At 38.2% G+C, this 16,782-nt stretch overlaps 1 protein-coding gene across 1 annotated transcript in view; it reads right to left on the bottom strand.

Moving 5' to 3' along the window:
* Positions 1-16,782, bottom strand: part of LOC130431272 (attractin-like) — a 48,384-nt gene that overhangs the window by 2,265 nt on the left and 29,337 nt on the right. Inside the window, exons 25-28 of the mRNA XM_056760205.1 lie at positions 14,898-14,959; positions 13,442-13,520; positions 3,952-4,059; positions 33-147 (exon numbers count right to left, since the gene is read on the bottom strand). Coding sequence (XP_056616183.1) covers positions 33-147; positions 3,952-4,059; positions 13,442-13,520; positions 14,898-14,959 — 364 coding nt within the window. The remainder of the gene's footprint in view (positions 1-32; positions 148-3,951; positions 4,060-13,441; positions 13,521-14,897; positions 14,960-16,782) is intronic.

Raw genomic sequence — 16,782 nt, 5'->3', positions numbered from 1 at the left:
GTGGGGCAAAATGACTTGGCGCGCAGACCCACCTGTCTGTCCCGGAGGAGGGATGCCCCCTGGTCCTCGGGGTAATCTAACAAAGATAGAGAGCACTGCTGCCTTATTCCCAAAACAGGGCTCCAAGGCTATAGGTTTAGGGACAGACTGTATGAAGAGAAAGAGAGAAATATATTAATTTACAAACATTGCCCTACACATGTAAAATGCAGTAACAATGAAATTCGCTTTAAAGTTAATTGATTTTATAGTGGATTTTATGTTTACTGCAATTTTCACACGCTGTTTTCAGAATCAGAGCATGGCTGAGTCAAACAGTTTAGCTGATATACACACACCTGGGACAATGGTGTTTTATCATATCGCTGTCAATTTATTAAACATTTTGCTCCTTAGCCACTGTAAAATCCCTAGTGCAAAGCCTTTTGTGGTATACTGCTTTATAGGCCAAAACTGAAACCTTAAAAACACTCCAAAGCACAGTACAGTGTAGGTGAAAACTATAAAACAATCAATTAAATAAAAGTCAGTATCTGGCTATTTTAATGTGTACCAAATTCTCGTACGTTTATACATTAAATTATGCTATCGAATGGTAATACCGTGTTTTAGAAAGGTTGTCTTTATCATATACCACACATATAAAATATACCATAGTTATGTAGAGAAATTGACCAAGGTGCTGTAAAAAACCAAGCGTTACCGACATAGTGCTTAATATTCCAGTGTGTATTTTTTTGGAATATTTATTGAGAGAAATGCAATATAACATACATAAACAAGTATTGCATAGTGAAGCGTGACGTTTAAATAACCTACGTTTAAATAAGCTATTTCTATTTACACACTACAGGTCCCCTCACATGTAATTCACCATGTTGTTTCTACAGCAGCCCTAAAGGGACGAACTGCTCTACAGAGAGCGTCTCATAAATACATGATCTCCTACAGGAAAGAAGTGAAAACATGACAACAATTTAGTTCTGTGTCAGCCACTGTAGTTCTTCAAAAGGAAGGGGGTGTGGGGGAGTGAGCCATTGGTTGCAATTCTCAACTTCACCACTAGATGCTGCCAAAATTTATAAGCTGGGCCTTTAAATCTATTAGACCACATGTTATAATAAAGAGAAAACAAATAATTTATAAATCGGTCAAAAACTTGTTTAAAACTAAAAATTATATTGTCGTTTATGAGGCAAAAAACAACTTAATAGTCTATTCACACATAGTGTCCAAAAAAACGTTATATTTTATCTGGCCTTTTTTAACCTTGATAACAACAGTTTGTATTCTTGCTGGTATTGTTTTTATGTACTTTTCCACAGTCTTTGTTCTTATTGACTGTAATTGGGCATCTGAATTAAAACATAATTGAGTGCTTTACTATTTTTTCTGTCTTTCTTTTAAAACAATGAATTCAAATATTCATGTATAACAATAATAATGTTTTTGCAAAAGAAATACCACTGTGACTGATATGCTTACACATAATGGTGGATTAACCTTAACAGAAACATGAAAAAGGATCCTGGTATACACCAGTATTGTTAGTTTTGGGCGGCTGTGGTACAAACATTACATTGGTTGGTGGTCTAATAAATTTGTATATACACTGTTTATGATATGATGTCATTTTAGATTTTGAAACTCATTACAAAACTAAGAACAATTTTAACATCCATCCATCCATCTTCTACCGCTTTATCCGAACTACCTCGGGTCACGGGGAGCCTGCGCCTATCTCAGGAGTCATCGGGCATCAAGGCAGGATACAATTTTAACATGTTCATTTTAATTTCCAGATTTACATAAACACGGTCTGACTCCCTCCCTTCAATACATTCACTTTTCCACTGCCTAACAACTCTTCTATACATTCTATACAATGTGTATGTATAGCATAAGCATATACAGGTTTAAAAAGTCAGTCCTGCAACCACTCACAAAATCTACCGCTTTGTACAACAACTTTGCATATTCACCTCTCTTTATATATTCAACTCTTTAAAGCATTTCTTATCCTCCTGACACCAGTTCACCCCCCATCTCTATGCTCATTGCTCTCTACCACTCTGACAATTCAGAGCAGGCGGAAAGCAGCATTTATCTTTGAAGCCATACACACCTACTTTTAACACACACACACACACAAGCAAAAACAAAATCCCAGTAAAATTCAATTACAGCATCTGAGAGGAACAGCATCCGAGTATGTATGTGTATATGCGTCAATTACGTTTGGACCTGGGCGATTATCTGAAGCAACCAGACTGAGTGAGCACAAGACAGGTTCTTTTTAATTAACTCTTATAATTAAAAAAAGAATGAGAGCAACGAGAGAGAGAGAGAGAGAGAGAGAGAGAGAAAGGAAGAGAGAGAGAGAGAGAGAGAGAGAGAGAGAGAGGAAGAGAGCAAAGAGAGAGAGAAGAGAGAGGTATGGTGGTAATAAAGGTTTAAACCTTTAAAATCTTTAATGTGCAGGAGACTAAGCAGAGAGACTAGTTGGTTATGCTCTGTTGGTTTTCCTTTCTTACCTTTTATAACAGAATAAGCTCAAGAGAACGAATGTAATACTTTACATCTGACAAGGTGTTGAGATTGTGGCAAGATCAAAACAAACGTTTATTGCTACAGTGATTTTAAGCAGATGAAGGCTTTTCCTGAAGGAAAGAACACATCTAGATAAACTAGCCAACTTTTGTTGGATGATGTAACCTATTGTTGGTCCAAAACCCCATTGAAAATCTGGATTTCAAAATCAACTTGTTTATTTTCTGGTATTTACATTATTTGGGTTCAACAACCAAGCAAGCAAATATGGGTCATTGATTGTGTCAACTTATCCATACAAATGTCAGATTTCCTTGCTTCAAATGAAGTGCACAAAATACGCTTTGGAACATTTTTTGGTCATTCTGTGACAACGTGGATCCTTGGGTTTGCCTGTGGAGTCCATGTAAGCTGTAATTAATGCTAATAGGAGACCAGCAAAATATTGAATATAAAATTAAATTAAAAATGTAAGTGGTCTCAGAGTTTTGGATACCACTATATGTATATGCTGTATATAGAATATTTAGTATGTCTGGGGGTCATATACTGCAGCGGTAATTGCTTTGATGTCTATGATGTCTTCTTTACATTACTTCATTTTAAAACCCTCAGGACCCCTCTATCAGATTTGAGACAAATAACTACATTTATAGTTTTCTGCTCTCAAAAAATGGCTGGATTGTAATTACTTTTAAAGTATAGGACATTGATAGAGCAGAAGAGAGAACAGAGGCGAGAGGTAAATCTAAATTGGATCTTCTATTCAAGGCTGTCATTATAATGTTCTAAAAACAGTAATTACAATCCAGCAATTCTTCATAATATAAAACTATGAAATGCAAGCATTGGTCAAAAGATCTCACTGAGGGACCAAGAGGCTGTGAAACTAAAGTAAACACATCTAAACAATGCATCATCACAACAAGAAAGTTGAACAGAAGTCAACAGACGACTCGTCTGTAGGCATATCAAAGTGTTGGTTTAAAGTTGCCTTTACATTCATGCTGAGCACCACAGAGAGCCTAAATAACAAAGCCTCAGTCTGAATGCTGTCTGAGACTCCAGAAAGAATAGTTCTGCTTCAAAACATAGTAAGCTGCCTACCTGGATGGCATTTTAAGGTGTTTCTGTATGTCAGATACCAGGATTTGACTCATTTCAATGATTGATTAAGCCTTGAAATCAAAACTTTGAATGCTCTCATATCTGGAAGCTTTTACTTGCCATGCAGGGATGCTTTTGTAAAGGGCCGCAAATGTAGGCAGCAGACGGCTAGTCAGCTCACTAGATTTTGCAACGGAGCCAGTGACTCAGTCTATTCCCAACATTAACATATGCAGTAACTGCACTCCCTATTTAACCAAACACTAATGTCATCACACCAAAGGTCACGCTAACCTTCACGTTTCCACCAATCAGGTCTGGCGGCTCATCCTCCGTCTCCAAGGCGACGTTGATGGTGGCGAACGGTCGGCTGGCCATCTGCTGCATTTCTCGTAGGAGTTGCTGAGGAAGTGAGGAGAAAGATTATTCAACAGCTTTACAAAAAAAAACACAAACACGCATACAGCTCTATATAGAAAAGATGAAAATATAAAGGTAAAAAGCAATACTTGAGTTTGAAGGATGTGAGCTGAACGTAAAAAAGGCCAGATTAAAACAAGCTTGTGAGCAAAAAATACATGAAAGAGCCATCTAAGGAGTAGTCAAACAAAAGGGAACTGCAAATCTTCAAAGGAGGGAGAGATAGAGACAGCAGAGAAGAGATCAAATGGTCGTTAAGCATAAATGATGGCACTCTTTACTTAAATGTCTGGGAAGAACTAAACAAAACAACAAAACACACAAGAAACGCAACAAAACCACTCAATAAAAAGGAACACATGAAGAGCGCCTGACAGCTGCAGATTTTAAAATTCCATACGTTGTGGCGCGTGACAGCTGTAATCAAGAGCTCTTTTTCTTTTTTGGGTGAGCCGTGTCTTTAAACGCCCGTCAACAAATACAGCAAGACAGAAAGAATGAACAAATTGATGGAATACAGTGAACAATGGCAGTCTGAATGTTCACTCGGCCGTGGAAGAAACGAGATTTCTTCATGGAAAAAAATGTAACATTGTTTGGAACTTTTGACTTGAGGACGGAAACCGTGGAGGGTGACAAGGAGAAAAACTGACGGAAATGATTCGGCACACAAGGTCAGACAGACTTGAACCCGCATCATTCATCTGTGTACCATAGTTAATAATAAAAATATCTACAACTTTATATTACATAAGTGTACAAATCTGAGCACAATACTTAAAAACATCATTTTTTTTATTTTTCCACACTCTAATATAAAAGGGGTAGCAGAAAGCCATAGAAGAACTGTTTTTTGGTTCTCCAAAGAACCATTTTCTCACAGGTTCTAATAGACAGTTTCATCGGTTAATTTTCCAGTGTTTGTGTTTAGTTATTGCCTTGTATATATGTATTTATTTATTTATATTTAATTTATATTAATATCTTATTGCATATTAATTGTATTAAAAAATAATATAAAACTACTTAACTGTTATTAATTCTTCACAAAGGTCTACTTGAAGTTACGTTTGGGCCACATAACGTTTGTTTATGTTGTTGACGCCGAAACTGCCTATTAGAACTTTATAAGCAGAGTTTATTTTAGCTCAGTGGTAAGAGCATGGTGCTAGCAACGCCAAGGTCATGGGTTCGATCCCAGGGATTGCACATACATAGATACGAATGTATAGTATAATGCAATGTTATTCACTTTGGATAAAAGCGTCTGCCAAATACATAAAATGTGTAAATGTTTTAGATAAACTAAAGAACCTTTTTCTATTACTAAAAAGCATTCGCAAACAGACAAAGAAAGTTATTTGGATGTCATGGGTTTGTTTTGTTCTTTAATGGTAAACCACCTTTTAGTAACCAAGATGTCTGTGGTTATAAATCATCATTAGATGATATCAACATGATCTTGCTACATTAAAAATATAATCAAATGATGAAATATCCATAAAAATCAAGGAATGATCATGAGTAGATAAAAAGTAGATAACAGAAGATTTTTTTAACAAAAGTTAAACGGTCAGAAAACAGTGCCATTTGTTTTCTTTACTTTGTGATTACTTTATGAAAATCTCAAACGTCCTTAAGAAGAAGTTAAGAACAAACCTCAAAACACCTCAATGAAGTTCTAAATGTAGGTTTGGGTGGATCCTAAACATTCAGTCCTGTCAATCATCCTTAAGAGCGTACATAACTGTCACTGTCCGCGCCATCCAAGCGCCAGTTCTTCCGACATCCCTCCTCCTCCCCATTCCCTCCTACCTTGCATGTATTCTTCTATTACGGGGGGTGGGTTAAGATCGGAGTGGAGCTCGACCCGAGGCTTGGGGTTCGAGCCCCCTTCGAGGACAGCAAGCCAAGTTCGTTTACCATTATCTAGCGAGACTGAATGGGAAGGCGAAATAGTAAAACCGACTAAACGGTTAGAACTAAACACTGCAGGACTATGGTCCTCTAGGACTGGAGTTTGACACCGCTGCCCTAAAGGTTCACACTCCTATTGGCCCCTGATGTTAATGATGAGAGAGAGCCAGACAGAGAGAGAGAGAGCGAGAGATAAGAGCAAAACAAGCCACTTCACAGCAAACCACTCAATTAGAAACCTCACTGACTGACTTCTAGCCCTCTCTGCAGGGAACCGGCAAGTCATTTAATCTGTGAGTGTTTGTGTGTGTGCATCAGTCTGTCCATGTGCAAAAGCTCGGCCCAACACACAACAGAAAGTCGAGAGAGGGAGAGAGAGAGAGCGAGCGAGCGGTCGCTCCAGGGAGCAGAACAACTGTCACACATTCATAACCACACGTTCCCGCTGCAACGCATCAAAGTGCATATTTACTGATGTGTGCTTTAAACCACCGTCAGGAATATACAGCATATCCAAAGAGACAGAGCTCAAGGCTAAAGATGGATGAGGAGAGGGTGGAAAGAGAGAGATCTTTCAATCAACCTTCAAGAGAAGCAGTGCTGAATCAGATTATGGGGCGGAACCATGCTGAATACTGATCTGAGACCTGCGTGCTGTATCACCAAAGATAAACCATTATTAGGGATATTAGAGGCAGAGTGTCAAACAAGCAGTCTGTTTGAAGGAGGACCTGTATGATTGGGGACCACTGGGCCCAGTAAGAAACCAGTCCCATCCGGTTTTGTCATTTAAAACCAGATTATTAATCTTAAACTGGATGTTTTTTGTTTACCACTGCGAGCTTTAAAATGGAAAAATTATTTCAATAAATGAACCATTCCAAGCTGGCTTATGATCCCAGGACTGAGAAGGTCTTTAAAAAGTCAGTGTAAATGCTTCGGCTCACAGTATATACAGTATGTTCCATCAGATGTGCCCTCATTTGGAGTGTATACTACATAGAGCACATTTGAAAGATGAGAGCCGGCATAAAACAAGACGCACGCTGACTGAACACAGCAAAGTTTGCAGACTGCCAGATTTCATCTTTTTAAATGACACAAATCCACATAGATGAAAAGGAATCTCAGCGGAGTGTAAATAAAAGGGCAAAAGCTTAAAGGGACACTATAGGAGAGGGGTTATTTGCCAAAAAAAAAATCACACCATCGGTTTCCATCAGAAGCATTATCTCATCCCGGCTGTAAACTCATGTTGTCGCCGCTCATGGCCCGGTACCTGATTTATGGTTTTATATGTTTGACATTATACTGATTTACATAGACCGATGGTTATCAGCGAAACATAGGGAAAAGGAATAATTTAGGGGCTGCGGAGAGTGTCTGAGAAAATATTAGTGTTGCATGCCTGAGTAGATAGAGGAGAGGAGAGAAAGAGAGGGAGAGACGTTCCAAGTAGGAAGATGATGGCAGAGAAAGAGCCACCCAGTCAGAGATAAACCTGGGCCACTGTGAGAGATTAATGCAGAAATATAATCCCCCAAATGAGCCCTAATCCAACTTCCTAATTATTCCCACAAACTCCTGAGACTACAGATTAGAGGAATTAATATCACTGCTTAACACCACAGACAAAGAGAGAAGCTGTACATTCTGCATGTCTTTAGCCACAACCCACATCTACCCAATTCACATGCAAAACTATTCAAGCACACAAATGTAATATTTTTCAACAGAGATGGAGGTGATCTGAAACGCTGCACTTGGCAAATAACAAGTTCAGTAGGGTGCATATAAATGGCGAAGACATCTGATTCATGGAATCACAGTTAGTAAAACTCTTTGTACAGAAAAAAAACCTGCAATCTGCTGTCCTTATGTCCATGTTTCAGAGTTCCACACCTTTTGTCGAACACATTTTCATGTTTTTTTTTGGGCACTGCAATTACAGAAAAACCCCATTATAAATATACGGTTACACTTTATATTAAGGTACATCAATTCATCATTAACTAATTGCATAATAACATGCATATTGGCTGTATATTAGTATGTATAAAGCACATAGAGTATTAACGCCTTATTCTGCATTACTTTATTCTAAATCCTTTATTCCTACCCAATACCTAAACCTAAAAAATACCTTATAATAACTAATTAGGAGTTTATTGTGGCAAAAGTGGTAGTTAATTGTTATTTAATAGTGAGAATTGGTCCCTATTCTAAATTGTGTCTATATGAAGAGTTTGGATTCAAAATGAGATATCAAAAATATTTTTTTTTATTGTGGATTGCAATCATCCTGCAGTTGGTTTGTTTTGATTTATACTATAATAACTATAAAAGCACAGCGAATACAATAAAACACAATAAAAACATGATAACATTATAAAAAGCTGAGTTATCTAGTTTTGGATCCCAACTCTTCATATATGTGACCATGGATCACAAAACCAGTCTTAAGTAGCACGGTAACATCTCCGGTAAAAGACAAAAATACATTGTATGGTTCAAATTATAGATTTTTCTTTAATGGCAAAAAAATCATTAGGATATTAAGTAAAGACCATGTTTCATGAAGATATTTTGAAAATTTCCTTTCCAAAATATATGAAAACCTTTGTGAGTGGATAGCCTGCTACAGTGCCTCTGACTAACAACTTCAAAGGCCATTTTGAAGACACTCTCAGGCCATTCTGACACTCTCAGATTCCAGAGTTTAAACGGTGGTATCTCAGCCATTTATTGTCATATCGTAACATACCATAAAGTGGTAGAAAATGTTTTATGTTAAAATCTCAATTTCTCGAAATTGACCCAAAAGACTGGTTTTGTTGTCCAGGGTCACATATACTAGTGCTGTCAAGTCGATTAATCATTATCAATTGATTTAGGAATCGATAAATTGCCATATGTCGATTTGACAACACTAAAGGTACATAACAAAGATGTGAATTTTCAATCCTAAGAAATCAGCATTTTAATAATATATGCAGAGTAATACAAAATAAATGTACAGGTATTCAATGACCATGAGGACCTTTTTGTTTGATTGCATCGACCGGAAGAGTAAAAACAGCCAAAGATCAGGTCAGAAATATCCTGTCAATCAAAAGAGGACAGGAAAATGCAACAAATGTGAAGAAACAGTAAACTCCTAATCTATTACTTATTAATAGTTAGTAATTTTTTAGGTTTAGGTATTTGGTAGGATTAGGGTAGTACCGTAGAGAATGGTCGTAGAATATGTACTTTACAAGTACTTATAAACAGCCAATATACTAATAATAAGCATGCTAATAAGCAACTAGTTAATAGTGAGAATTGGTCCTTATACTTAAGTGTTCCCCTTAATATAATCAACAGTATCTGTATTGGCACCAGCAGATATCACTCTGGATAATTTAGTATCGGTGCATCTCTATTCAAAAGTAACACGCTTCATAGTAATTTACCTTGATGCTCTTTTTCAATGACAATTGAAAAACATATTACTGTGAAAGTGCAAAAAAAGATGAGCATTTTCTTCACCAAAAATGCAATTGAGCATTCAGGAAACCACAACTCCAGGTTAGTGCAGCAACAGCTGTAAGTACTTTACAGTTATAGTTAAAGTCTTAACAGCACTGTAACTACTTTCATAACAGGCCAACAGTGCAATACAAGTTTATAAAGTAAAGCCATGCTCATTTGCAGCATCAAAGCAAAACGAATTCGTGCTCTGAGGAATATCGGAGCGATAAGGGAATATCAGCGAGTCTATAATGACCAGAATGTTCTCATTACCTGTGTTATTTCTGCGCAGACACTACAGGGACAGCACGTTCTGAAGGAGACAGGCATGCCCACGTTACTTGCCATCTTAAATCTGTTTGCAGCTGCACCTGGTCCTTAATGGCCACCAGTGGATAAAAACAATTTGTCAACCCATCCCATCGGTTTTCTTAATGGTGGCATGGGAAGACCAAGATCCCTTACAAAAGAGTATTTTCAGGCCAGGGCCAGACAATTTTCTGGAAATCCAATTGTCCAAGTTTTGATTAGTTTACTTGGACCACATGCTGATATCAGTGGTTTAGCGTCCATTCATCTATTACATACAGTGGGAGGGAGTGTACGCTGTTCTGTGCGGCACTCGGTGTCTAGCCTTTACTCAACGGCAAGAGTGTTTTAGATTGTATGTGGGTGAGAAAGCAAGAGTGTATTAATGCAGACCTCCGATTGAGAGGTGTTCAGAGCATCACTGATGAACTTGAATGAAGCGGTGGTGATCATTCGTCCACACAGAGACACACAGAGACCAGCGAGTTCCTCAACGCCCGCAAACCCTTCATCAGGAGGAAGGGGGAGGCTGATGTAAGCTTTTACATTTAATTCTCTGAAGCAGCAGAGAGAAATAAAGAGAGGTAGAGAAAGACCTGCTGACCGCGAAAAGAGAAAACTGGTTTCACTTTATTAAAATATTGGAACCAATTTTATAGCAGTCCTATTAATGGTTCTCATTTTTCCACTAACACACATAGATCAGACCATGCTGCTAATACAGCAATTGCGTTTCGAGTTCCCTCGTATGTATTTTTTCATCTGCAGGTTATCACTCCTAATACCATTATAACAACCCTGAGTCGCAAACTTCCTAATTATAAACATATTCATTTTGTTCATGTCTTCAAGCAGAAACAAAACACACGAAGACTGTTTCAGTATGATAGGAGATGTTTGGCTCAGAGCATCTGTGATCGCGTAATGCTTTTCTTAATCATCTCACACAGGCGAAACGTGAAATGTATCAAGACAGAGAAAACATTACCGCAGAGGTGAACAGTCTGAGAAGTGTTTTGACTCCACTGACAGGAATCTATTTGAGGACGAAAAAGCCTACATTACTAACAGCACTGACAGTTCAATCTCACGCTGAACACTGAACTGAAAGAAAGCCTGGCTTGCATCAGAACCCAGAGGGCGTTGCGTTGCTGAGGTGAGTGGTCCACAACATTCCAGCTTTGTACAGGGCAGTTGAAAGAAACTGAGCAACTGCACCGTTTGCGAGGGATACAATACACACGGCGAACCAGAGAAAGACATCAAGACTGCCAAAACTACGAATTCTGCTCAAATCTTTTTATTTTGAGAGTTATGATGGCTTCCTGGGTGTTAGACAACACAACGTTGACAAGGATATTTCAGGAAATAAACATCATGAGACAGAGCCGGACTAAACCGGGTCTCTCCCTTCCCCTGCACTGTTCTTGCAAACCATTCTTTTGACATTTTTCTTGTCTGACATTTTGAAATCACAGTCTTGATTTAATATTCATCTTCCTTTGCTCAAAAAAGAAAAAAGCATTCTGGCAAAAAAATATTATCCTTGAGGAATTTGCACAAACGTTTAGACCCACCGGACGCACATCAACCTAAAGTAGAAATGCAAAGATTTCTCATAAAAGTTTTTTTTCTATGACTATTTTCCACCCTTGAAAAGGCCTACATACTCATTAAACTAATATATAAATATCATTATTCAACATTTAAAAGCTTTCAGACCGTCTTACAGATCTACTTGATTCAACTGAGCCACCTTTTTGCAGCTCAGTTTCAATAAACAGTCTTTGAATTATCAAGACATATCTGACGTTCTGAAGGTTTCGGTAAATTTTGAAGTAGGTTTGGTAATCTAAACTCTTTACTCATAATATCAAGGAGAACTTGTCAAATTACCCCTTTAAAATGTACAAAAACAAAAGGACCAAACACCTTAAATGAGATGGCAACATGTGTACGAGTTGTTCCAACAGTAAAAAGGGACGCAAACACGCACAGAAGCTATCAGGGCACCTCATTATAGCACACTCATATAGACAAAGAATATCGACAGCTATTCCCACTACAGCTAATTCACAAGCCACTTGCTGTCAGTTTAATTCATGGACTCATCAATAAAGGTGTGTGAAAGAGTGTGTGTGTCACAGAGGACCGATGAAAGCCACTAAACACAAGCCTTCGGTCACTGCAAATTTGAATCGTATTAATCTTCACGTGTTTATGTGAGAAAAACATTCTCGAAACCAACAGAAACGTGTCCTGGTAATTCCTCTCATATTCAGCATTCAGCGCATCAAGCCTTATTCTAAAATACTGACTACGGGGCACTAAAGGGAAATTTCAAAGGGATGCTTTGGTGAATGCAATTCTGTGAATGACGCACTTTGGCTAGATTAAAGAAAATAATCAGCAGTCTGTTAGCATCAGCTCATCTCCACTGAGTGGCCTACATTTGCATATCTTATCATTTCAGCTGATAAACGGATACCCCGCATCTTTGATTTTGGGTCGCAATACACACTCTTCCCACGAGGCTTGTGATATTTATCAGAGAAGGATTTACCTGGAAAATCTTTCAGAGCACCTCGGGAGGACTTCTGTGTAATTATTCGCACACACACACACACACACCATGCAGAGCGCTTTGAGAAAAGGTCACTTCTGATTTGCAATTACAGTTTTGACATCAGAACGACCCTCGGAAGGTCTCCCAAATCTTCAAACGGGACGCTGGTCTTCAGCATACGTACGTACACACACAATGTAAAAAACTTATACGTGTTGTCTTGAATAAATTGTTAGAAAACAAAACAGGATATATGTAAAAGAAACTTAAAAAAATTATTGATTTTAAAAAAATGACTTGTCAACAAGTTGTTCTAATATGTATAAATGTCTTTGTTCTGATCAACACAGAGAAAGATATTTGGAAAAAGCTTGTAACCAAACAGTGGTTTAACAGGGGTCTACGAACGGTTTGGTTACAAGCATTCTTCCAAATATCTTTCTCTGTGTTCATCAAAACAAAGAAATGTATATAGATTTAAAACAACTCAATGGTGAATAAATAATGTCCGAATTAGTATTTTTTGATGAACTGTACTTTTAAAATAATCACATTAATGATTCAGATCACATTTCAGCATAGATTGACCTTTACCTTGTATAAATGGACGTTATTGACACTTTATGTGTGTCGACTTTGTTTTGTTACGTCAGCCCAAAATGAGATGATAAGTAAAAGTCGTGCATAAGTAAGTGTCAGTACTTATGAAAACTAACTTGTAAAGATGAGAACTAATGTGCACAAATACATGACCATGCTGTGTTAGACAGAAAATAGTGCCATAGCTTTCCATTGGACGAGTGCACTTCATAAGGCCAGATGGTGAAGAAGGTCCTTTAAAGAACTCTCGGGTTAGCACTTATAATCACCTGCATGGCTCAAATTGGCCTTTTAAAACCCTATAAAATCAATCCACTTTAGTCTCTGTGGGTGCCTTAAAATTAGTCTCATAAAATGACTTCACCATCAACCCGACGAAATGTATTCTTCGTTCAATCAAGCTTGATTTCTAACTTTCAGAGAGTCTGTAGTTACTGGCAGCAGGGGTACAGCACTGACCTCTCTTCTCCGTGACGCCCAGCAGCTTTGTTTTATCTTCCACACGACCGCCGCCACCAGAAGCAAGGACAGGAAACAGCTGCACACAGCACAGGAAATGGAAAGGAAGAGAACGATCAATTAGGTTTTTGGATGTTAACTTGGAAACAATTAAACAACCGTGTTCCAACGTGCAATGCCAGAGTCGTATCTCCAGGAACCAAGGCTGCTTATGTTTAATGGATTAGAGGTAGCTCCCTATCCACGGTGTGCTAAAGATCAGGGGTGTCATATTCTCATAGAAACAAGCCCAGGGCTCATGAATGCGACTTGGGAATAGGAGAACTCTGCTGAATGTTTGTCACAAAAAAGCCGTAAATGTGTTGTTGCAAATTTATACTGCACAACTGCAGGCGCAGAGCTGAAATTAATTCAATTCGGATCTGTGAACAGATCACACACATCACACACACTATGGAGAGTGTGGAGTTAAAGTCATTTGTCATGGTTAAGTTGACATAACTAATGAGGAACTGTTGTCCACCACAGCCATTGGTAAGTGTATGAATGTTATGTGTGTTCTTCAAGCGGCAACCTTCAGGACTCTCTCGTGAAACCAACAAGGAAGTGACTTAAACTGCAATTTATCGACTGGCCGCTAGACACTGGCTCCAAATTAGGGCATAATCTAAGCCCCATGTTAAAATGCCCCACTTTACAGAAGAAATGTTTAAAGCCTGGTACAAACAATTACTTGGGTCTAAATAGCTCTTTCTGCCCTTCATGATAACTTTGAAGGGGTCATTTTTTTAGGACTCATCAATTTCGATTATAATAAGCCTTATAATTCTGCATAATCAAGGTGACAGGTGGTTTCAGTTCCAACCACGTCCTGCCTCTTTATCCATTTTGTAACGAGTGACGCGCTGCTAAAATGGCGCACGCAGCTCGGCAAACATTAGGCTTCAAAAAGGCTCCTCAGAAACCTATGGGTGCATCACGGACACAACATCCATGTTTAATAGAGTCTATGGTGTGAGTGCATGCAATAGCGTTTGTATCTTATGCATGATGCATGACCAAATCAGAGCTTTTTAATCATCCTCCTGCTATATGTTAATCAATACGAATTATAATAAGCCACATGGTGTCATTTTTACTGTGTGTGTGGGAATGTGTGCATGTGTGAAAAAGAAAGTCTAGGTCTGTGGATTTTCTATATATTTGGTTTTCACCACCTGCTTCCTGAATCAATAACATATTACAGAGGGTCTTCAAGAGGTGAATTAGAGCTTAGAGCTACATCACACCCCAAACACTCACATTTGCTCCAACCAATTCCATAAAAACGTACATCATTCAGATTCACACTAAAGTATGTCGAAGAATATTTATGGCTTTCATTTTTCCACTGGATCCTTATATGTTTGTAATAAATCATGTTGTTATCATGTCAATGATTCTTTACGACACTCACCTGAAGAACGTGACAAAGAACTGTACCAGATCCATGAAGTTACTGTGTTGAGAGAAAGCAATCTAAAAAAAAAGAGAAACAGGTGTGTTAACGGTGACAATAACGTTCATGTACATGTTTGTGTGTGTGTGTACATGTATCTAAACAGGACACTGAAACAAATGTTTCGTTCTTGACTGTACCAATAGTGCCCCCTGCTGATACACAACTTTTTCTCTTGCTCTCTCTCTCTCTCTCTATACACGTTTAACAAAACAGAGCCATTACAAATCTAATTATAACAAGCAATCACATTATCTTTGGCACATATTATGTTGGAATTTCAATAACTGGAAGAGAGACGAGGTGGTTGAGATGGGGGTTAAAAAAACGATAATGACACTTGAATAAGCAACATGAAAAAAAGAAATCACAGCATAAAAGAACACATTGTATGTGATGCAGAGACACTGCGATATAGAGTTATCTAAAAAATCATAAGTTGCCTCAGTGCATTACTTCAAAGTTGCATCACTTCCTGTCCTCTGCTTCAAGGAGTACTGAGGCTTTTACTGACTGACCCGACGTTTGTAACATTTGTTTATGTTTTCTTTTTCATTGGTTGTTTTATTTTATTTTATTATTTTATGTGTATTTACTGTGTACAGCCCTTTGGTCTACTGTGTAGTGGCTAAAACGGACAGAAAAGATGTATCCATTTCAATACCATCATTTCCTCACCATCTTTACCTGCTTTTCTCCTCCAGGCATTTCCAAATAAGCTCAGGAGTTCGAGGGAGGGAGTAAGCGAGAGAACGGGGTAAAAGAGAGCATGACAGACGTTCAGCATGAAGGATGAATTCACACAGAGCATTCATTCAGCAGATGCTGTGCGCCGATAGAGTCTCTCTCATGCAGCAGAACCTCCTCATGTTCAGACTCGCAGATTCAAAGACAAACGGGACCTGACTCACAGCTCCAGCGGACACTGATACTCCCACACACACTACATAAAACAATACCCATCCCGGCTTATCACTGTCATGCACACAACAACCTTTGTCTTACATGTGTATTCACGCACGAGACAAAGTATACATACCATAGATTGGTCATGTTTTAGAGGATAATGAGAGAAAATCTATGCACACCTGGCTATAGTTTACAAACCAGTGTTAATACAAAACAAATCTTAAAAGGAAAGTTCACAATTACCCTCTAGTTGTTCCAAACCTGTACACATTTTCTTGTTCTGATGAACACAGAGAAAGATATTTGAAAGAATGCTTGTAACCAAACAGTTCTTGCCCAGCATTGACTACCATAGTAGGACTACAACAGTAGTCAAAAGTGTCCCAGAACTGCTGTCCTACATTCATCAAAATATCTTCTTTTGTGTTCAACCGAACAAAAAGTACAAAGTACTTTTTCCTACTATGGTAGTCAATGGTGGCCAAGAACTGTTTGGTTACAAGCATTCTTTTAAATATCTTTCTTGGTGTTCATCAAAAAAAATGATACAGATTTGGAACAACCTGAAGGTGAATAATTGATGACAGAATATATATTTTTGGGTGAACTATCCCTATAAACACATATTTGCCCATGCAAGCCTCGTTGCCATGGTGAAGTAACGATGCTGTGATGCTAGGCAATAGAGTACATATACAGCTGTCATGCCGCTTGGCGGCCGTGTTTGCAACACCTCAGGAGAGCTGTTTCAGCCATAGCAAGACTACAGACCTATCTCCATGAATGGGGGATGAAAGACATTTCTCAAATCGCTGGCAAAAATCACAGTTAAATAGCATATTTCCATCCAACATCAAACCTGACCACAACTGCACCATAACTTTTGTTTCCTAACCTTAAATTACACCAGAAGACACCTTTTTGATGTCTCTTC

The sequence above is a fragment of the Triplophysa dalaica genome, chromosome 11 (genome assembly GCF_015846415.1).
Source record: "Triplophysa dalaica isolate WHDGS20190420 chromosome 11, ASM1584641v1, whole genome shotgun sequence".
NCBI classification, from domain to species: domain Eukaryota; kingdom Metazoa; phylum Chordata; class Actinopteri; order Cypriniformes; family Nemacheilidae; genus Triplophysa; species Triplophysa dalaica.
This window is presented reverse-complemented; position numbering and strand designations above follow the sequence as displayed.